This window comes from Lissotriton vulgaris, chromosome 7 (genome assembly GCF_964263255.1).
Source record: "Lissotriton vulgaris chromosome 7, aLisVul1.2, whole genome shotgun sequence".
NCBI classification, from domain to species: domain Eukaryota; kingdom Metazoa; phylum Chordata; class Amphibia; order Caudata; family Salamandridae; genus Lissotriton; species Lissotriton vulgaris.
The window spans coordinates 1,743,239,511-1,743,263,717 of NC_141695.1; the positions used below are offsets into that span (position 1 = coordinate 1,743,239,511).

The window sequence follows — 24,207 nt, forward strand, 5'->3', positions numbered from 1 at the left end:
TTGCCTGTACCCAGTGCCCCGTTTTTCTTCGTGTTTTTTCCTTTGTGCCTGTCTCCTTCCTGTGTGCCCGCCTACCTCGCCGCCCTCCGCTCTCCCTCCCCGCTCCCGCTTCCCGCCACCGCCATCAGCCCCGCCCCTTTTCTCTTCTGTTCCCTCCCCGCTCCCGCCTCCCAGCTGCTCCGCCCACCCGCGCACTTCGCCTTTAAATGGCGACCGTGCGAACGCGCAGCGGTCACGCGCAGCGGGCGCGCCGATTGTGCGCCGAAGGCGCGCCAAAGGTAAGCCCGTCTGCGCCCGTCCGCGACCGGATCGCGACCAGCGCCAGGACCCCTGGCCCCCGAAGACCCCGACCGACCCGCCAGACGTACTCCGCCGCCACCCTCTTCGCTCTCAACACCGGCCGACTACCGGAATGCCATCAAGCCACTCCAAGACATACCCACGGACCTTTCAGCTGCCACGCCTGCAAATTCACCTGCATCCGGACCAGCCCCGCACCAGCACCCGCCAAGTCGAACACCAGCAGCACCCACCTCAAGTGCATCCTGCTCAACACCCGCTCCGTCCACAGACACGCCATCGAACTCTGGAACCTCCTCGACACCACAGCCCCTGACGTTGCCTTCCTCACGGAGACCTGGATGAACGCCTCTTCAGCTCCCGACATCGCCATCGCTATCCCAGAGGGCTACAAGATCGTCCGGAGGGACCGAAACGCCAACCAGATGGGAGGAGGCATCGCCATCATCCACAGGAACACCATCCGTGTCACGACCAGCACCGACAACACCCTGACCAGCGCCGAACACCTGCATTTCCAGATCCACACCAACCCGAACACCACCCTCAGAGGCACCCTGATCTACCGACCCCCTGGACCACGCACGCAATTCAGCGAGGACATCGCCGACTTCGCCAGCCCGCATGCCCTCCCCTCCGCTGACTACATCCTCCTCGGAGACCTCAACTTCCATCTGGAGAACAACAACGACCACAACACCAGCACCCTGCTCGACAACCTCGCCAACCTGGGACTCAAGCAACTGGTGTCCACCCCCACCCACCTCGCCGGACACACACTCGACGCCGTCTTCTCATCCAGCACAGACATCGACTTCAGCCACGCCACAGAGCTTCAATGGACGGACCACAGCTGCGTCCACTTCACCTTCAAGAGAACGACGACCCACCAACACCAGCAACACACCGCCCGCAGAAGCTGGAACAAGATCACAGCAGACCAGCTCGCCACCTCCCTGAGCCAACACCCTCCTGCCAGCTCAGCGAACCCCAGCCAGGCCGCCGATAACATCACGAAGTGGATCAGCAACTGCGCGGACGAACTCGCCCCGCTGAGGACCCCGCCTAGCAGACCCGGCAGCAAGAAGGCCCCATGGTTCACCGACGAACTCAAGAGCTCCAAGAAGAACTGCCGAGCCCTCGAGAAAGTCTGGAAAAGGAATCCGACACCGGACAACAGGACCTCCTACAAACTTGCCACCCGGAAACACCACCAGCTGATCCGCGCCGCCAAGAGAACAGCATTCAAGGACCGGTTGGACAACAACGCACACAACAGCAAGGAACTCTTCAACATCGTGAAAGAGCTTTCCAACCCCAACGCAGGAAACAACGACATCACCCCATCGCAAGACCTCTGCAACTCCCTCGCCTCCTACTTCCACAACAAGATCACAGACATACACAGCAGCTTCAACAACCAACCAACGCACACCACGACCGACCAGCCACCCCCCCCCACCACCACCCTCCACGCCTGGACCCCGATCAGCACCGAAGACACCATCCGCACGATGAACTCAATCCACTCCGGATCACCAACCGACCCCTGCCCTCACCACATCTTCAACAAGGCCGACGCTGTCATCGCACCCCACCTGCGAGACATCATCAACACTTCCTTCGACACCGCCATCTTCCCCGAGAGCTGGAAACACGCCGAACTCAGCGCTCTACTCAAGAAACCAACAGCGGACCCCACCGACCTCAAGAATTACCGCCCCATCTCGCTTCTCCCGTTTCCAGCCAAAGTCATCGAGAAGACCGTCAACAAGCAGATGGCCGCCTTCCTCGAGACGAACGGATCCCTCGACCCCTCACAGTCCGGCTTCCGAGCCAAACACAGCACCGAGACCGCCCTCATCGCCGCCACCGATGACATCCGAGCCCTGATGGACAATGGAGAAACAGCGGCCCTCATCCTCCTAGACCTCTCCGCGGCATTCGACACGGTCTGCCACCGCACCCTAGTACGGCGCCTCAGCAACATCGGCATCCAGGACAAGGCGCTGGAATGGATCATCTCCTTCCTCGACGGAAGAACACAGCGAGTCCGCCTACCACCGTACAAGTCAGAGGCCTCCGAAGTCATCTGCGGCGTCCCCCAAGGATCATCCCTGAGCCCCACCCTCTTCAACGTCTACATGAGCCCCCTCGCGGCCATCGTACGCAAACACCACCTCAGCATCATCTCCTACGCCGACGACACCCAGCTGATCCTCTCCCTGACCAACAACCCCGCCGCCGCCAGAGCCAACCTACACGAAGGGATGAAAGAGGTAGCCGAGTGGATGACGACCAGCCGCCTGAAACTGAACTCGGACAAGACGGAGGTCCTCATCCTGGGCTCCTCTCCCTCCGCCTGGGACGACTCCTGGTGGCCTCCCGCCCTGGGCACCGCACCCAAACCGACAGACCATGCACGAAACCTGGGCTTCATCCTGGACTCCTCCCTCTCCATGACCAGGCAAGTCAGCAGCGTCTCCTCGGCGTGCTTCAACATCCTACGCATGCTACGGAAGATCTTCTGGTGGATCCCCACAGAGACCAGGAAGACCGTCACCCAGGCCCTCGTCACCAGCCGACTGGACTACGGCAACGCCCTCTACGCCGGGACCACCGCCAAGCTCCAGAAGAGACTCCAGCGGATCCAAAACGCCTCAGCCAGACTCATCCTCGACATCCCACGATCCAGCCACATCTCCGGACATCTGAGAGACCTTCACTGGCTCCCCATCAACAAGAGAATCACCTTCCGCCTCCTCACCCACGCACACAAAGCCCTACACGACCAAGGCCCGAGCTACCTCAACAGCCGAGTCAACTTCTACGCTCCCAAACGCCACCTCCGATCAGCCAACCACGCCCTCGCCGCCGTCCCCCGCATCCGAAGAGCGACTACAGGAGGAAGGTCCTTCTCCTACCTGGCCGCCAAGACCTGGAACTGCCTCCCGTCCGACCTGCGCCTGACCCAAGACCACCTCTCCTTCAGGAAGAAGCTGAAGACCTGGCTGTTCGAGCAGTAGCGGCACCCCCCCCCCCCCCCCCCCCCAGCGCCTTGAGACCCTATGGGTATGTAGCGCGCTCTATAAGTGCCACTGATTGATTGATTGATTGATTGATTGAGAATCCTCTTCATCCTGTTCCTTTACCAGATGGCCCCTGGATGAAGGTTGCTTCGGACTTTGCTGGTCCATTCAATTTACTATCCAGCTCTTCAAGATTTTTATTGGTATTGATTGTTTACTATTCCAAATGGATTTACTTTTCATTTGTGGATTCTGCTTCTACTCAATCTGTTCTACAATTTCTAAAGAATGTTTTCTCACTAGAAGGTCCTCCAAAAGAATTAATCACTGATAACGGTACTCACTTTGTCTCTACTATTATGGAAAACGTTTTGACATGTTTTGATGTTAAAAATGTACAGTTTGCCTTGTATAGCCCCTCTGCCAATGGTTTGGTGGAAAGAGCTGGTGGAAAGAGCTAATCGGTTCCTCAAGGAAGGCATTCAGACTGCTCTTTCTGCATATTTAGATTTCAAACTGTTTTTAAAAGACAAAGTGAATGCCTACCATAATTCTCCTCATTCTACCACTGGATACACTCCTTTTGAATTGTTGAGGGGTAGGAAATGTCGTTCCAATCTTCTACCTTCTTGGTTGGAGCAACATTTTGTTTGTTCTGGAACTTCCAATGTCAATCGTAATTCTATTATACGACACACAGTCTCATCAGCACAAGACAAACAGGAACTTTACTATGATAATCTTAAACATGTTTATGACAAAGAATTCACTGTTGGTGCTTGGGTTCTCATAAAAAAAAATTGGTGTTAAAGAAGGGGATTCTTCATTCTCTTCTCCTTGTGAAATTGAAAAGGTCAGTCTCAGTGCTTGTTTATTACATGATAAGGGGTGGTGGAACAAGGGAAGACGTGTTCCCATTTCTGATTTACAAGCTGGCATTCACAAAAAAACTGCTGTACCACTTTTCTCTGATGATTCTATTTTGTTTGAGAATACTGCTGTACCTATTACAGAAAAATCTCATGCTTCTGTCCCACAATCTGATATTCAAATGAGGATGAAAATTATTCATGTGAGAATGAACGTTTCTAATACTTCTTCCAATACTGTTGCTCCTACATCAGTTTCTTCTGTATCACCTTCTTGAAGAATTTGCAGGTTACCTATCCGTTATAAAGATTTTATTATGACTTAATTTGTTTGTATAAAAAGGGAGATGTTGTAATATCTGTCTTTCTCCAGTATTGGGGTGTCTTTCATAGATTCACATGCCTGAATCTTTCCCGTCATCGGAGTGGGAGTCCTACGGTACATAAAAAAGCAATAATATGCACATAATATTCAAAAAACCTTGGTAATAACCAACCAGGAAGTAAAGTAGCCTAAGCTACAAGAGTAAAAACGTCCACAATCATGACTATCCTAGTCATTTTGTATAGGCCAAACTGCTGCCAATCATTCGACAGCACCCACCAGAATGTTTTCCCGAGAGGCTTAGGCTCACTGAGCTCTTCTCAGTTCGTCTCAATTCTTCAAGAATTTTCTACTCTTAGGATGTCTTCTTCTAAGAAATCCTTATTCAGGCCTTGTGAATCTTGTGGTAAGCTCTGGATTTTCTCTGAAGATCCCCACAAGAAATGCATCTATTGCCTATACCCGGATCACCATGTGAGAGGCTGCAAGATATGCAGGACCTTCCCTCAGAAAACTCTTGGGGACAGAGAGGGCCGGCTACTTCTGTGGCTAAAGAAGCTTAACGATCAAGACAATCCAGTTTCTGAGGTGGGAAGTATTGCCTCTGGGTCATCTATGTCCTCTAGGAAGAGGACTGCGGAGGAGGTTTTGCCTTCTCCTGGGACCAAGGTGTTGAGGAAACAACAACCCTCTAAGGGTTCTGACGGGCCTTCCACTTCAAAAAAGGCTACTCCACCTGCCAAGGGCAAACCCTTGCCTTCCACGCCCCTTAGAAAGGCAGTGAAATTCTAGCCTCCTATGCCAACTTCTGAGAAGATTCTTCCTCAGAAGAAGACCCAGTCGTCGACAACCCATTCGTCGACGAAAATTTCCGTTGATGCAACATCTACATCGGCAGTGACTCTCATCACCTAAGCCTCAGATGATTATGTAGTCGACTACATCCCCGTCGACACTGGTCTCCGTCTCTGTGAGACCCATCTCGTCGACGAAAGAGACTGTTCCTATCGTCGACGTTCCATCGACGGCCAAGGCTAGAAAATTCTCATAGACGACAGCCTTGTCAATGGCCATGTCATCCTCGTCGAGATCTACATCGTCGTTGACGACTAAATCGTCGACGAAGTCCACATGGTCAACGAAACCCTCCTCGTCGACGAAGACCACATCGTCGACGGAAACTTCCTCGTCGACGTTGTCACCTTCAGTCATGGTTCTGTCATCGACGGGCCCATCGACGACCCTCCCATCGACGCAAAAACTGTCATCTTGTACGGAGCTACAAGTCAGGTCAGCGTCTACAGCATTAACATCTACGCCGTCTACGTCACCTTCTTTATTGCAGTGACGTGGTTCCACGCTTGAACCCTTATCTCCATTGCATCTTTCTCCACATAAGATACCTCTTCAGGTTCCTGATAAATTATTGGATTCAGACGAAAGTGAAGAAGATTCTGAAGTGGATGACAGGTTTCGAATAGCTAGAAGCCCTTCGGAGTTATTCATAAAGTTCCAGGAAGATGAGGATGAGCAATCTTCTCCTGAGCCTGTGACCTCACCTCCTGATGATATCCCTACAGCTCAGATGCCTATATCTTTATTGAAAAATCTTCAACATATGCTGGATGATTATTACCGCTGGTTCCCGCCATCTGAATCGGCAGAGTCTGTGCCACCTACACCGGTTGCTCAAGCTTCCACTTCAGAATTCCGGTCTCCTAGACCACCTTCACCAGTGGTGTTGCATCATTCTCCTGAAGCGCACTCATCAGATGATGATGATGATAGGGAAGAAGGTGAAGTAGACGAAAGATCTCTTATGTCGGGGTGGGATGACTACCAAATCCAAACCCCTTCTCCTTCACCTCCGGCTCCTGCTGATTCTCCTCCTGTGGATATTGGAGGCTTCCACCTTCTCATGGAGAGAGCAACTCAAAGATTCCTCATTCCTATGGAGACAAAAAAGGAAGAATGCTTCCTGTATGATTTTAAGGATCAGCCAAGGAGACAAATATACGAGCGGTCCCAATTATAGATTTTATATGGAAGGAGGGATTGAAAGTAATGTCCACTCCTGCATCTATTCCTCCAGTCTTGCCCCGACTGGATAAGAAATATGAAGCACCCGACAGTTCTCCAGCATGCCTCATAGGACACCCAAAGGCTGACTCTGTGATCGTGCAAGCTGCTCATGACGAGCTAGGAATCCATCCTCTCCGATCACAACCCCACCTGACAGGGACAGCAGGCGGTTGGACTCAATTGGGAAAAGAGTCTCCACCACGGCGGCAAAACAGTTTGTGATGCCAATTCGTTAGCCATCCTGGCTTTGTATTACCGACAAATGTGGTCAGACATCTCACCATATATCGAAATGTTACCAGAGCCGTCGAAGGCTGAAGCTCTGAAGATATTACAGGAAGGGGAACGAATCTCTGCGGAGATTATTGATTCGGCAGTAGATGTTGCTTCCACAGGTTTCAGACAGCTAGCGGGTGCTGCTGTTCTACGTAGGCAAGGCTGGTTGAAGGCGACATCTTTTCGCAAGGAAGTACAGGCAAAAGTACTCGACATGCCGTTTGATGGACAAGATTTGTTCCGCCAAAAAGTAGAAGAAGCCCTGCAAACCATCAAAAATGACACAGAAACGGCCAGATCGTTGGGTACCTTGCAATTTCGTAAACCGCCCTTTCGGGGTGCGAAAGGGCGTGGATCGTTCTCTAATCGAGGGAACTATAATCAATAAAACATCCTACAAGTCGTATCACGGAAATCAGCGATCCCATTCTCTTATCCTTGGTAATAGAACCTCTAGCGTGCAAGCTCCGCCAAAAACATTCGGCCGCGGCTTTAGGATTCCGACAATGCCCATTAATAGTCTCACTATATGCGGACGATATGCTACTTTACGTCCGGGAGCCATCAAACTATCTTTTGCCGATCCTGAGGGAGTATGTCCAATTTGAGAGGTTTTCTGGTTTGGGCATTAATTGGTTCAAGTCTGTGGTCTTTCCATTAACAGAACGCACAAAGTAAATTGAACTGGACTTCCCACTGTCCTGGACATCTGAGCCAGTGAGGTATCTGGGGCTGATGATCCATAGAGAGCCAGCAGTGGTGGTCACAGAGAATTATGGGCGTGCCATTACGCGCATAACAGAGCAGACGGAGAGGTGGGCACGTCTCCCCCTGTCGCTGGTGGATAGGATTGCTGTCGTGAAAATGGTGTTTCTGCCCAAGATGCTGTACTTCTTTATCAATATTCCAATTAATTTAAATATGGCCTTTTTTCAAACGTTGCAGTCGGCTCTACTTACATTTGTCTTGGGAGGTAAGCAATCACGATGCCAGAGGGATCTTCTTGTGCAGCCCTTTGACCAGGGTGGCTTTGAGGCTCCAGATCTTCGCTTATATTACCTCTGCACACAAGCACATTTTGCTCATTATTGGCATTTTCCGCAGCGCTTTCAGCCACACGTAGCTATCAAGGCAGGCGCTGTTCTCCCCATAACTGTGCAGGCTATGGTTTTATCGGGTGGCACCGGTGGGCCTCGGCAGGAAATCAACTCCTCCGGGAGTACCTCCTGGGCGTGGAGGGCTCTTGCGGCTAGAGTTCAACTTCCGTATTTGTATGCCCCCCCTACTGCCCATAGCTTCCCATCCGGGAATTTCGGCTGCTAGGGAGCCCGCTGCACTGAAGGAGCTTTCAGCTGCGGGTATAGTTCGCATGGGCGACCTGTACGAAGGGGGTCGTTTCAAAACTCTTGGAGCAGCCCAAAATGACGTTAAACGTTTCTTTATGTTTAGATTCATGTATGTCCGCGTTCGACAGGCCGTACTGGACGTATACCTGAACTTCCCAGAGGAGCCTACGACTCTTAGGGCATTACAGGTAATGTTAGCTGGGGCGAGCCGTAAGGGACTTATTACTCGGCTCTACTATGCCTCCCAGAGGGAACAGGAGTTTGAGGATCATCAGTCGCGTCAACGCTGGCAAACCGCAATAGGTAGTCCGATCCCGATGGAGGTATGGTCGGCGTATTGTCAACTCACAGGTCGACTAACGGCCAATTGCAATCTCAGGATTATTCATTTTAAGTTTCTGCACCAAATATATTATTCGCCTCTACAACTTCATAGGTGTGGTCTGAGAGAATCGGCAAAGTGTGTGAGATGTGGAGTTAATGATGCAGATTTCTTTCACGTGGCCTGGATGTGTGGGAAAGTCTTGACGTTCTGGGCAGAGGTGGCTCGCATACTATCGGAAGTGGTACTAGAACTTCCCTGAGATATGCCTTCTGGGTTATGTAAACCGCTTGAAGCCTGCCAGCCGACGCCTCGTGGCGGTCTCCACACTGATGGCAAAGCGGGTGGTAGCGAAGAGATGGGGTTCGCGATCCGCCCCTACGATAAAATTGTGGCTTACTGACCTGGCCTTTTGTAGAGACCAGTTGCAGGCTTATGAGGAGAAGCTGCCTGAGGCTTCCCGCCCTAAGGACTTCTAGAGTCCCATGACAGCATACATGGTTGCGCACCCTGATGTAGTTAGGGAAGCGCAGCTTCATACTTAGGGTCGCTGCGGACCTTACCTTTGATCTGTCACTGTTTGGGAAAATTCTGCACTGTTGAACCCGAATGCTATGTTGTATTATTGCTATGCTGATACTCAATGTTAGAACTAGCCGTCATGTAGCACATGTTATAACGGAGTCGTCTCTAAGAGGGGGCTCTGAAATACTCACATTGCCTGGTAGATGGGGTAGTGGAGGTTGGGGGAGTTGGGTTGTTTTTCATTTATTGTAATGGCTTGAACATACATGGAGATATTTTGCTGGAACATTTGCATTGTTTTGTATATATATATATACTGGTTGTGATATGCATATTACCCGTGGATATACGCTGCATATTGTTTTCTTGAAATTATAATAAAAAATAAAAAAGGAAATCAGCGATACCCCTCACAAAGATATCAATCTTATGGTCAGCGCAACACTTTCTATTCTCAAAATAAGAGGAAGCCTTCCTACCGCAGAAAAATTCAAATAAGAAGCAATGAGAATCGCCACCTGCCACCGCTTCTGCCACAGTCCCATGTAAAAGTTGGAGGAAGAATCTCAAAATTTTACTCAAATTGGTCCTTATTGACATCGGACAAGTGGGTCGTAGACATTGTATCCAAAGGCCATGCTCTAGAATTCGAAAAGTTCCCTCCAAATTTCCCCCCAAGGGGCCCAGCTCAACTCAAAGAGCTGTTTCCCAGATAAATTTGATGATACAAAAAGGAGCGATCGAAAAAGTCCCTAAATTGCAGAGAGGAACAGGATTTTATTCAAGGTTTCTCCTAATAAAGAAAAAATCAGGAGAATGGCGTCCCATCTTCGATCTTTGATCCCTCAACAAATTCCTAAAGAAATTATCATTTCAGATGTTAACACTTCAAGAAATTCTTCAACTTTTGTCGGCAGGGGATCACGTGGCCACCCTTGACCTTCAAGATGCGTACTTCCATGTTCCGATTCTCCCCAGGCACAGAAAGTACTTGCGTTTCAGAGTGGCTGGCAGTGACTTTCAGTTCAAAGTTCTTCCCTTCGGAGTACGATCTGCACCCAGGGTATTTACGAAGGTTCTAGCTCCAGTAGCAGCGCACCTCCGTCTGGAGGGAATTCAAATATTTCCTTACTTGGATGACTGCCTTATCAAGGCGAGTTCTTTCTCAGACACAAACGCCCATGTCCAAAGATGTCTGTCTCTTTTTTAGTCGCAGAGTCTCTCTATCAACCTCGACAAATCTCATCTTGTTCCTTCGCAAAGGGAAAAGTTCTTAGGGGCAACTTTGGACACACAATTGATTCAGGCCTTCATATCAGACGAAAGACAGCAAAGGATCCGCAAGCTGGCTCACAAATGAAGATCAAAAAAGTCAGTTTCAGTCCGACAGTTCAAGTCCTTTCTGGGAATGGTCTCTTCTTGCATCCCCTTGATATCCAACCGCCGCCTCAGGATGAGGCCCCTACAAGAAGAGCTCAACCAGCAATGGTTACAGGTCTCAGGATCATTCGAAGATCTTATTCAGGTCACTTCTCGAATGCGGGAGGCCTTCCTCTGGTGGACTAAAAAAAGGAATGTAGAAGAGGAATGTGCATTCCTTCAAGAAGCGCCAAATTTTACAATCACCACAGACGCGTCCCTCGAGGGTTGGGAAGCACATCTTCAAAGGCTAACGGTCAGCAGAAAATTGAGCCCTCAACAACGGAAGTGGCATGTCAATCTACTAGAACTATGAGCCTTCTATTTGGCCCTGAAATCCTTTCGGACAGTCATTTTAGGAGCCACAGTACTGATTCGAACAGACAATACTACAAGTATGCATTACTTGAACAAACAGGGAGGAGCGAGATCGGCTCTTCTTTCTCAAGAAGCCCAAGAGATCTGGGATTGGGCAATACGGCAGAGGATCAATCTCTCGGCATTTCACGTGCTGGGAATTTCCAATCTTCTGGCGGATTCCCTCAGCAGGTCCACGGTATCCACTCACGAATGGGAGCTGCATCAGCCGACGGTGGATCGAGTCTTCCAAAGGTGGGGTCATCCCGATCTGGACCTCTTTGCGACCAAGCAGAACAGAAAATGCCTATTCTTTGCAAGCTGGCTTCCCCACAAGGATTCTCAGGGGAATGCGTTTTCGATGTACTGGTCTCAAATATATGCTTAGCTTTTCCTCCGATACCGTTGGTTCCCAGAGTTCTCCGGAAGATGAAGAGAGAACCTTGTCGTCTAATTCTCATCGCTCCCACGTGGCCTCGCCAATTCTGGTTCACCGAACTTCTCCTCCTATTAGATTGCGATCCAATGCAATTTCGCCCAGTACTGAACCTCCTGTCCATTCAGGACGGTCAGATTTGCCATCCGGACCTGGCATCGCTGAAATTAGCTGCCTGGCGCCTGAGCACCTTGAATTCGCTCATCTAAATATCCCTGCGGATTGCAAGGAAGTTCTGGCTAAAGCTCGAGCGCCTGCCACGATTAAGACATACAGACTTAAATGGAAAAGATTCTGCATGTGGTGTCAATCTGCCGAGGTTCACCCTATTCACGCAACACCTGAGCAGATATTATCTTTTTTTCTTACACTTAGCAAGATCAGGCCTTTCTCACTCGACTCTAAAGGTTTTTCTGACAGCCATTTCAAGGTTTCGATCAGGATGGTTCCAATTCTCTCTACTCATCGAGAATTATACAACAGTTTTTTAAAGGGCTATTTCGAATGTTTCCTCCTGTACGTCGTCCTCCTCCATCCTGGCATCTTTTTTTTTCTTCTTTTTTTCAGAAAAAAAAATCCAACAATTTAAAAAATCAGTTAGTGTCACCTTCAGACCACCCCCCACCCCGGGTCAAAGGAAAGAAAATAAAGTGAGAAAGAAAAAAACATACTGTTAAAGCTTGTCGCTATTACATGCTGAAGGCTAGGGCTATTTTCAGTGAAAAAGGATTTTCAGTGATACCTAGACAATAAATACTAGGCGAAAAGACTAATGAAAAATCAATTATGTACTCAAATACGTAATGTACCACCATTAAAAAGGGAGTGTAGAAACTGCGGACATGTAAGACAGGACGGAGGCAGGAGGGGGGCGGAGAAACGTGGGGGCGGGTGGCAGGGGCAGGGCGGGGAGGGCGATGCGAGATAAAACTGAAAAGGGCCCTCCATTATGTAGTCTGAGTATTCATGGTTTCCAGCCATCTGTTCAGTGGGTCCCAGACCAGAAGACCCCTTTTGTTTAGCCCTCCTACCCTTTTTAGAATAAATTACCCATTCCAGCCTGAAAGTAGCGAACAATCTCGCTTGCCATTGACCAAATGAAGGGGGATTTAGATCTTTCCAATATGAAGCAATACATATCCGCAAAGTGGTCATTGCAACAAATATAAATGCCCCTCCTTCTTTTAAGTCGATACGGTCATAAAGCCCTAACAAAATGGTACAGGGCGTAAGATATATGTCTAAGGAAAGAATTCTACTTAAGAAGCATTGGACCTCTGTTAATAGAGGCTTAAGGTTAGGACAGGCAGCAAACATGTGTACAGCATCTGCACTGTATTCCGTACAGCGTGGGCAGTTTGCCCCAGGACCAGTTGCCCATTTAGCTACCCTACTAGGGGTTATATACCAAAAAAACGGTTTTATAAAATTGTGCTGGTGCTAGGCCCAGGGCAGAACAAAAAGCATACGGTGTAGTGTTCAACTTAAGCTGCCATTTTGAGTCAATCTGACTCAGATCATCTGGTCGCTGTTCGTTCAATATATGATGTATACTTTCAATCCTTGATAAGTTAGGACTAAGTAGTTTATCAATAAGATCCACGGCTATGAATCCTGCTGACCCTCTGGTTTTATGTATTAGATAGCTCACAATTGACTAGTATTGAAAAGATTGGTTACTGCTCAGTTTATAGTGAATTTGCGGATCATGAAATAACCGTATACGGCTGGCATTGAACAGGTCCTCTAGTCTGCGGATACCAACCGAGTACCATTGATGAAAATATGCATTCTTGAAGATCAGCAAAAGGTTATCATTCTGCCTAATCGGGGTGTAGTAGTTTAGTTTGGAAATTCCAAATACCTTGCGAACATTACAAAAAACACGATAAGCGCTAATCATGGTCTTAAATGAAACTCGCTTGTAGTAAGAGAACTCCAATTGACGCCAGAGACAGACCCTTGCATTCTCTCCCAAAAGCAAAAGGTAAGGCGAAGGCAAACCCGAAGGGCTTGAGACACCATCTACATTTAAGAGTTCTCTACAGTATTGTAAGGCAGTGGCCCAATAATATAGCTTTAGATTAGGGAGAGCCCAGCCTCCCCTCTCCCTGGGTAGAGAGAGGAGAGTAAAGGCTCTTCTTGTCTGTGAATAGGCCCAGATGAAACGCGAGAAGATTTGATTGAAAACAGCGAGTATATGGTTATTAAAGCTCAGAGGAATTGTTTGAAAAAAATACTTGAGAAAATATGTAATATTTAGGACATTACACCTTCCTACGATAGTTAGGTGTAAGCTATCAATTCTCTGAAGTGACTTCTCCATGTTGATGGCGAGAGGAGACAGATTTTCTGAAACTAAAGAATCTAGGTCAGAGACTATATTGACTCCTAAGTATTTCGCCTTATCGGTGATTCTGTTATCTTCCCAGCTTATTTTCCCATTCACGACTATTTGTGTTTTTGTTTTATTCAGGGAATAGCCAGAGATTAATCCAAATTTCTGGGCCTCTTGCTCCAGAGCCCTAATTGCAGATTCGGGTTCGGGGGTGACTGTGGCTAGGTCATCGGCATAAGCCATGACCTTTGTATCTATACCGAACCTACTGACTGACAAGATAGAGGGGTTTGATTAAATTCTTTTTATCAGAGGGTCAATGTCGAGTGCGAATAACAAGGGTGAACAAGGACACCCCTGCCTTGTTCCTCTTGTGATCTTGATCTGTTCAGACAAGTGGCCATTAATACATATTTTGGCTGTTGGCTCTTGTCAGAGTGCCTGCGCCGCCTGGAGTATTCTAGGGCCAAAACCAATCCTTCGCATAATATCCCAAAGAAATTGCAAAGAGACGCGATCAAACGCTTTTTCAGCATCTAAGAGAATTAATGAGATCGGGTCTCCTGACACCTCTGCAGCATCAAATAGGGTAATAGTTCGGCGGACATGCTCAGTGGTGCCTTTTTTTGGTATGAAACCATGTTGCCACTTGGAGACTAATGATTCAATGTTAACAGAAAGTCTGGTAGCGATAATTTTAGAGTCAGTATTTATTAACGTAATAGGCCTATATGATGACTTTTCCAGGGATGATTTGTCCTTTTTCGGAAATATAACTATTTTAGCTAATGACCAAGACTCCGGAGGTTTAGCCTCCTCAAATATAGATCTTACTACCTTAGTGAAAGAATCCTTGATTTGTGGAGAAAAAACTTTATAAAATTCAATGGGTATACTATCCAGACCGGCGGCTTTGCCATCCGGAAGGCAAGTAAGTGCAGCTAAAATCTCTTCCCATACAGGGGAAACTTCCATTATCTCATATGCGTCAAATTGAGTTTGGCAACAGATGTACTACCTAAGTATTCCCTGACCGTGATTTCTATTTCTTCATTTGTTTCATTTATATCCTCCAAATAAATCTTCTCATAAAACTTCCTGAATGCTTCTTCTATTTTTACGGGATCAGAGGTTATTCTTTCAACATCTGTGTTTATAGCAGTAATAGTATTGATAGTAACCTGCTGCCTGGTTGCCATTGCAAGCTGATGTCCGATAAGTTCTCCTACCTCGTAACATTTTTCTTTTGGCGCAGCGCATTTGGTGGCTATTTTTTCTGCCAACATTATACCCATCTCTGATTTTGCCACAGAGCCTGCAAGCTGCGTCTCCTGTACGCCCGACCCTGACTGAACAGCCTGGATTAGTTTCTTCTCTGCTGCTATCAGCTGCGCCTGAAACATATTGGTATGTAATTTCTCCTTACGGTTCCTCCTGATAGAGAACCGTAATGTCTCGCCCCTTATACCAGCTTTAAGTGCATCCCATATGACCATAGTGGATGCTGATCCATTATTAATACCCAAAGGTTCTTTGATCCACCGGGCCATATGTTCTCTGTAGGCATTATCATATCATAATGTCTTTTCAAAAGTCCAATTGAAAGTCGGTACCTGATTAGCCCAACCTTCTATGTTTAAAATAAGGGGGTTATGATTCGATAGTAATCGGGGCGCTATGTGGATAGAACTATCGTGAATTAAAGCAGGCGAGACAAAAAAGTAATCAAGTCTGGCGAATGACGCGTGAGGAGCAGAGAAAAAAGTAAAACCATTTTGATCAGATTTCAGGGAGGCCCAAACATCTTTTAAGCCATGAGTTTTAATCAGATTAAGCAGTGCTCGGTAGACTTTAGGTTTACGGCCTTGATAAATTCATGACCTTTCCGGTCCCCAAGTACTAGGCAGGTTTAAGTTCAGGTCCCCACATAAGATTACCGGAAGTGGCCAATGGGCGAGCTCTTCATTTACATAATTTATTACCCCTGGATCGTCTAGGTTGCTGGCGTAGACAGAACAAATCGTAAATATAAATTTTGGGGATCGAGAACAGCTTGCCAAAACCCATCTCCCAAGCGTATCGGTTTTAACTTGATTCACTGTTAACGGTAAGGTGTTACGCACCAGTATTCCAACTCCCTTTACCGTAGCCCCCTGAAAGGTTGCCCCAATGGTCTTGAACCCAAGAGAATTCAACAGGGAATTCTGGCTGCCTTCAATAAGAGTCTCTTGGAGGTAGATAATATCTGCTCCCATCAATCTTAAAACCTGTGCAGTAGTTTTCTCTCTTAGCAGAGCCATTAAGTCCACATATATTTAATGAGACAATCTTAAGTTTATTCAGTGGGTTCATTGAATAGTTCAAGCGATGACCTGTATGTAATTGCCCTGACCTGAGCCCATCCCTCCCCTCGCCCCTGAGCCCGCACCCGCCCCCCAGTCCCCGCCCCCATCCCTCCCACATTTTGACAAAGGTTTAACGTTTAGATATCCAGTTCAACCAATTAACCTTTAGCCCTACGTTATTTGAAACAGACCCAAAAACCCCTCCCCCCCCAAAAAGACAGTCAGGAAAACCCTGAATGATGTTGAGCGTGTGTGAGGTCTCGACCGCCACCCCACCTAGTGTTTCATTATGTTCTAGCGAGACGACCTAGAGAGTAAAGAAAAATTAGAAGAAAGCAAGTAGATAAGTTCACGTGTGATAAAAAAAAAAGGAAGAAAAAAAACCCAGAGAAGACAGAGCTTGAAAGTGCCATTCAGATCTCCTCTGCTACGACTCAACAACTTTGGCTGAGAGTTAGAAAAGTCAAGAAAAGCTTTATCAAAAGATTTAACGTTCGTGTGTTCATGTTTTCTTTCTCGTGGTTAGTTCTTGCAGGTATTCTCCTGCTTTGATCTCGGATAAGAAAACCCGGGTTGATCCATCATGTATTACTTTTTGTCTAGCCGGGTTCATCAAGAATATTTGGGCACCTTGTTGTTGAAAAGAAGTTATCAGTTGGCGGAGCCACCACCTCTGCTCAACTGTCGCGTGGCTAAAGTCTGCTTTGGAAAAAAACTTGTAACACATTGCTCTTTTATTTGCACAACTTTTGTTTCTAGAGTCTCTGTTCTTGCTTCCACCATGGAAACCCTGTCGCCAATGTCGGTACAGATTTTGTTTAGTTTTCGAATACCGCCCTGAAGCTTTTTGGAGGCTCCTATCAATTCTAGCTTCCTCCTGGAATTGCTTGATGGACTCGAGGATTGACAACAAAGAGGGTTCATGCATGCTTGCGGTAGTTAACAGTGGGCTTTCCCCGTGTTGTCGGCTAGTAGCGCCTGAGGATAGAGTCCCGTGTAGATCTGGATGATCTCCCTTTAGTTGGCTACAACTTTTGCTGAAAGCTTTTTTTCTAATAGTACAGCTGCTGAATCACTCTGGATCCCCTCAGACTTGCTGCTTTCTGTTATGCTTGAGGCTTCATCGACTGTGCCTGTTGAGAACCATCTAAGACCGAAAAAAAGTTTTCATTTGCTAGGTTAGCTACGTCTGGGGTCTGTGGGTCTATTGAGCTATGTATCACATTCTCCACATTGTTCACTGACGGATTTTTAACCTTGCCAGAGATATCTTTTATCGGTTCAAAGACATTGAGAGCGGAGGTGGCAAATGAGGTAGGGGGAGCGATAACATTGGCATCGTTGCCAGCAGTGGCATCTATGGCAGCTTGTTTGCCAGACGTAGAGATAGAAGCGGGAGATAGCACATGTTATTCCTGATAGTCTCTCTATTATGTCCGCTCATAGGTGGTTGCGCTTGCTGTAATGAAGGATGCGTGAGCTCTTGAGCAGGCGCTATATCAGGCAGGTTGTTACTATCAGTTAGAGCGGGGATAGGATTGAAAATGGGGGTCAAAACAGGTGTATGAGGGTTTTTTAGCACAGGAAAATGTCTAGCGATAGAGGGCGAATATCCTGCAGCGCCTGAAGCGAAATTTTCTTTTGAGTAATTCGCCCCTCCAAGCTTACTCGTTTTTTTCAGACCCCCCCTCCTTCCCTATTACCTTTAGTTGGGAGCACTTGTTTTTCAGGATTTTTCACCAGCTTGTCACTTTAACCCGATTCTTCGTGGGTCGTATTGTTTCTTTTTGCTTTAAGGTTTTTCTGGCCCGCGTGGTCATTCCGCCCCTGCTACTGTCCCCGTCTCGCTTATCATAGGATTTCCCACTACTGCCGCCGGTCCCTTTTAAATCGCGAGAGTGAAAACAGAAGTATTCCTGTCCCCGACTGCTGAGGAGCCGGTACAATCAGCACAACAACGTACTTGCACGGAAATTGCAACCCCGTTCGGGACCTGTTTACTCCAAGTCCGCTCCGAGCGTGAGCTAGAGCTCGGGGCGCCCGGGGTTCAGCGTGGACGGGGAACGAAGAAGGCAGCGCAATCATCCGCCAGGCAAGACCAGCTCGATAAGTGGATGGCTCTGGGCCGTTAATCCAGGCTGTTAATCAGGGCAGTTAAAGTAAAGGATGACTACAAGGGATTTTGTTTTAGAAGTCACTTCACTTAAATTGTTATATACTTATCGGTTCTTCAACAAATTGAACCCAATGTATCCATAGGATTACTCCAAAATTAATTTCAAATTTCAAGACAAAAAGTAAGCAAATACAGTAAAGAGAAGAAACACACAGCAAAGAAGGATACTATTCAAAATTATTTATATAAAAATTAATCAAGTGGAGAATTTCATGGGGATAAACATGGAACAAAACTCTTAACATAAAAGTTATGAAAGGCAGTATATCTGTGTCAACAGGTCAATTCATAACAGTGCATCAGCTCCAAAAATAACAGAGGCGAACCAAAATCATAAATGTATCATGGTGTCCTTCAGTGCAAACAATGTTGAGGAGTTGATGTATTAGGTCGACGTTTCGGTCTTGTGTGTTTTCATCTGTCAGACCATCATCAGGACTAAGCTTTTCATAAGGTAAAAACCCCTTTGGTACATCAAATGAGGTAAGCTAATTTTCAAGAATGGACACTGGTACAGACCGAATGCACAAAGTCGATCGGATCTTGTAGAGCTCTACATGGTATTCAGAGAGCTTGTTAGATGGTGATAATCTGCTTAATATCCAGATATATCGGAAGTATTCGCAATATTTAGTTCAAGCACACAGACGCTCCGCAGTCATCGGGAGCCGCTCGCGGGATAATCTCTCGGGTTCCGGTAGAGAAAATCGCACCAGGTATAATCAGGGCAGCAAGCAGCTTCTCGGAGTCCGACGATGTAGGTCAGCCTCGCGTCAGCCTCGCAGTACGTTCATCCGCCTGTTTGCTCCGAGTCCGCTCCAAGCTTGGGGCGCTGGTGAGGAGCCGGTACAATCATCCGCCAGGCACAACCAGCTCGAAAAGTGAATGGCTCCGGGCCGTTGATCCAGGCCGTAATCAGGGCAGCAAGCAGCTTGTCGGAGTCCAGCGGAGTAGGTCAGCCTCGCGTCAGCCTCACATTGCAAGTGACGTGGCGATCGAGAAAGGGAAACACTAACACAAGCGCCATCTGCATGTCTCCTGGTTTTCAATGAAGAACTGTACGGAGGTCCTGGCATCTTAATGTGGTATTAGCGCAGCTCATGCGGCACTCCTTTGAACCTATTCATAGAGTGGATATTAAATTTCTACCCTGGAAGGTATTTCTGCTACTGGCATTGACTTCCACTAGAAGAGTAAGCGACATTCAAGCTTTCACTGTAAATTCACCTTTCTTGCAATTCACTTCCAATTCTGTGTTGCTACGCACAAATCCCAAATTTATGCCGAAAGTGCCTTCGGATTTTCACCTGAATGAACCAGTCATCTTAAAGACATTTTTTCCTAACCCGCATTCCCCTGCGGAAAGGGTGTTGCATACACTTGACATCAGGAGATGTCTTAAGTTCTATTTGCAAAGGACCTCTACCATTCGTAAGTCTGATCAATTGTTTGTTGCCTACGGAAGAATACGGCAAGGACAGGCAGTGTCTAAACAGACCATAGCTTGATGGATTTCTGCCGCTATTGACTTTTGCCATCAACAGGTTGGAAGACCTTTGCAGACAACTCCAAGAGCGCACTCTACGAGGGCAGTCTCTTCCTCAACTGCTCTTTTCGCTGGTGTTCCTCTTCAGCAAATCTGCAGAGCAGCAACTTGGTCCAGCAGACACACTTTTACCAAGCATTACTGTTTGGAGGCTTAAAGTTGGTGGTAAATTGCGATTTCTTAAAGCAAGGTCGCAATTTGAAAAGCGCTTCCTGCATTGCATTTAGAGAATCGCAAATTGCGATTCTCTAAATACATTTGCACAATCGGTAATCGCAAAAATTGCAATTCCCTGTTTTGCGTATGCCCAAACGACTTTTTACCGTTCGCAAACGGACCAATTCTGCAAATTGGCTCGTTTGCGAACGGAAAAACGCTTGATTCATCTGGCCCAAATATTTTATATTTGGAATTTTGTATTTTTGGGTATTTAATAGAGTTGTTAAAATATGTTGAAGTGGTATACTCTCTCTGTACTGTACCGGTGAATGGAGTGGGAATAATAAAATGTAACACTTTTGAGTCTAACTGTTTCATTACTGTTGCACCACTGAAGTGGAAATTGTAAATTTTACCCCTTCTGAGTCCAACCTTTTCCCAACTGTTGCACCGACTGGTGTCGGAATAGTAAATTTAACCTCTCCTGAGTCTAACGCTTTTCCTACTATTGTACACACTGAAGTGGAAATAGTAAATGTAACCCCTCCTGAGTCCAATGCTTTCCCTACTGTTGCACCTACTGGAGAAGGAATAGTAAATCTAACCCCTCCTGAGTCCAACTCCTTCCTACTGTTGCACCTACTGAATTGGGAATAGTAAATGTAACCCCTCCTGAGTCCGACTCTTTCCCTTCTGTTGCACACACTGAAGTGGGAATGGTAAATTTAACCCCTCCTGAGTCCAACACTTTCCCTACTGTTGCACTTATAGGAGTGGGGTAGTAAATGTAACCCCTTGTCAGTCTAACGTTTTCCCTACTGCTGCACACCCTGGAGTGTGAATAGTATATTTGACCCCTCCTGAGACCAACACTTTCTCTACTGTTGGTAATTAGGCCCGAGTGTCAATACTGTGTTTTCCCTTTGAATGCACTGATTTATTTTTCCTTTTAAAATCCATAACTCGGTATACTCATCCGATTGTCTTCGTTTTGGTGTCTAAAATTATATACAAATCTTCTCTTTTTTATAAATTGGTGTCTTATTTCTTTCGAGTTGTTTTAATCATTTATCATCCATATTGGTGCTCTAAAATGCTTAACACCTGTTACTCTAGTAAAGCCTGACTGCACTGTGCCACACTACCAGGACTGAGCTAGGGATTTATTAGCGTGAATCCAAAGGACATCTTTGGGGTAACGTGAAGGTATTACATAGTGAAGCCTAACAAGCCTACCTGCATAATACCCTACTTTTCTACAGGACAACACATTCCGAGTTGTAGAACTTTTAAAGACAGCGCTGGCATGGTGGCAGATCCCTATGAATCGCAACGCATAGCTTTCATTCTGTTCTTCATTGGACGGAGTGGTAGGCACAACAGATGCCTCCATGGTGGCCTGGGGAGCTCACATGCTGAAACTGTTGACCAAAGTGCTATAGTCAGATGCAGAAAAGAATCTCCACATCAACATCCTGGAGCTTCTGTCCATAAAACAGGGGTCTCTAAATGTTCTGCCAAGGCTGGCAGACCAAGCAGTCCTCCTAAGAACAGACAAACAGCAGTCATGATTTACATCAACAAGCAAGAAGGAAAGAGGTCCCAGCCTCTGTCGGAAGAGGCGCAGTTTTGAGGGTACTGGGCCATCTACCAGCACGCTGATTTTGCCGTGGAGCATCTCCCTGGCAAAATGATCAAGCAGACGCACTCAGTCGAACACTAGCACACGGTCACAAATGGAAGTTACTCCGAGGCCAAGTGAATTACATTTTTCATAAATGGGGTCACTCTACACTCACTCTACACTGGACTCGTTTACCACCCAGAACAACAAGACATGGCAAGTTTACAGCAGCAAGTTTTGGCAACGAAAGTCCAAGGGCAATGCCTTTTTGATCAAATGGTCCCACACCTTTGCGTATGCTTTTCCACTGTTTCCTTTGATCCATAGGGTCCTGAGGAAAGCAAAGTCAGCCATGGTACCTTAATTTGCATAGCCCCAGCCTGGCCTCGCCAGTATTGCTTTTATGGAACTCTTGAATATCTGTACGTTCATGAATATCATTACAGATATATCGCAAACCCGTTGCCAGGCACAACCTCCAGTTGTTGAACCTGACAGCATGGTACCCTACAGACTAGAGTATGGGCATCTGGATCTCACAGCAGAGTGTCAAGACAGCCTAGCTCAAGTCTTGAGGACAGCTATGACTAAAACTGATAATACCAAATGGAAGAGTCTGGTGCAAAGACAAAGGATTCCTACCAGGTACTATAAAACCCCACAAAATAATTCCATATTAGCTGAGCTTGGCCAAAAACGGTGTAAAATGCTTGTCATCTAGTCCATCTGGCAGCAATCTTACATTTTCGGAGAATGAAAAATAACCCAATCACTCTTTTCTCTAAGAGGATCAATAAACAATTTATGAAATTACTTTTCAGATGTTTGTTCCCTGGTATAGCACTCAGTACTACACTAGGAGCTTAATACCATTGTAAACGAGCTCAGTTTGCCTCTGTACGAGCCCATCCTTTCCTGGAATCAGCACAAAAAGTAGGGGAAAGACATGCATTTATGGTGAGAGAGCTCTTTCTCCATTTTACTAAGGACAAAATCACCTTATGGACCAATCCAAAGTTTATTCCCAAAGTCCCTACTGACTTCACTTGAATGAGCCCATTATTCTGTGGTCATTTTTCCTAAATCCCACAACATCAGAGGAGAAGTTGTTGCACTCGCTTGATGTGCACAAGTTCATAAAGTCCTACACTGACAAAATGAAAGGCATTTGCTGTTCTGACCAACTGTTCGTATGCTTCATCCGTCTAAGGATAGGCCCTGCCCGGTCGAAACAGGGATTAGTGTGTTGGCATCACCTTCTGCCACAACAAGGCCAAGCATCCATTCAGGGATGAGTGAGGGTATGAAAGATCCAATGCTGGAGAAGAAATTAGTTACTTACTTGTAACTCCAATCATCCAGCATTTGTATCTTTCATGTATTCACATGTGACCCTCCCTCCTTCTTGATCAGATCCTCATTTCCCACACTTGTGCTATGAAATCTGAGCACTGGTGGCTTCTAGGGAAGCAAGCGAGTTGGCACTTCCATCTCATTGACTGAAGTTTCAGAGTGCTTCATATGAGGTGGATGTACTACTAAACAGCGTTGTTGAGGTCTATGGCCAGTTTAATACTGTCCACTGTTATTTGAGACTACTGAAGATTCCAGCCTGACAACGGAGAATGATTCAAGCATGGGAATATGTGAAAGATACCAATGCTAGGGAACTAGAGTTAAAGATAAGTAAATAATTTCTTCAACCGTAGGCGGTAAAATGCGCGGAGCTTGCCTGTCTGTAATGGCCATCGTTTTCTTATCTTTCTAAGAGGATCTAAGTGTTGATTGGACTGTTCGGAGAGCATAATGTCTGTTTTCCCAGTGATTCTTGTAATTAAATCTCAAACCTTATTTTCAGAACCCACACGATCTGAAGGCGATTGCACCCCAGCACAGCAATTGTGTAACATCTCTCTTCAAGAACGCTTCCAGAATCAGAAGCAGACATTGCCATCATCATCACACTCTCTGCGACCGAGCATAGCCTCATCCTTTTCTCTTCACATTGGTCAGCTCGGCTCCATATCCTTGCCTAGCCATGCGCAATGCTGAGTTTATCAATAGTGGTCTCATCTTGGCGCACAGCCTTAGGACTGCTAATCTTCACTATATATCATAAAACCATAAGCACATACAGGAGCTACAACTTGGATTGCATGGAACTACAAATGCGACACCCTTTCATAGTAATATTCATGAAGAGGTGATGTAGGGATTTAAACATTGGCATCTGTGGCCAAAGACCTTGCAAGATCAGTGTATAGAGTTAGTAATGTGTAGCAGTTTCTTACAAAACGTTAGGTTTCAGATAGCTGAGCCATTCAGAAGTGAACATATATACAGATGTATAATGAAAACATGGGCTATTGTACCAAGTAAACATGAAATGTATCCACAGTAGTAGAGGATGAGGCATCAAGAGGCTCTTTGCTTCAGATCACACTCACTTGTCTATATACACTGCTAAATTTATGTAGTGCAATTTAAAAATTTTAGTCGGGTCATCCAAGGCCGATACATCTGTCTGGTTTAAGCTGTCACAAATTCTGTCTACTCAAAGATTTCCACCTCAACTTTGAGTAGATCTTACATGACTTTGCTCTTGTAAATTCAGATTTACCCAACCAGGTGAACTGACAATCAGGATTTTATTAAAGACACAGATGCTAATGTTAAGCAAAAAACATTTATTACTCCCTCACAGCTGCAACAAAACAAGGAATGTGGAACACT

General features: G+C 46.5%; 1 protein-coding gene across 1 annotated transcript in view; it reads left to right on the forward strand.

Moving 5' to 3' along the window:
* The window catches only part of DMRTC2 (DMRT like family C2), a 237,626-nt gene extending 214,100 nt beyond the window's left edge, over positions 1-23,526 (forward strand). The window contains exon 9 of the mRNA XM_086929096.1: positions 23,333-23,526. Within this exon, the coding sequence (XP_086785222.1) occupies positions 23,333-23,526 (194 nt within the window). The remainder of the gene's footprint in view (positions 1-23,332) is intronic.
* Positions 23,527-24,207: the final 681 nt, after the last annotated feature.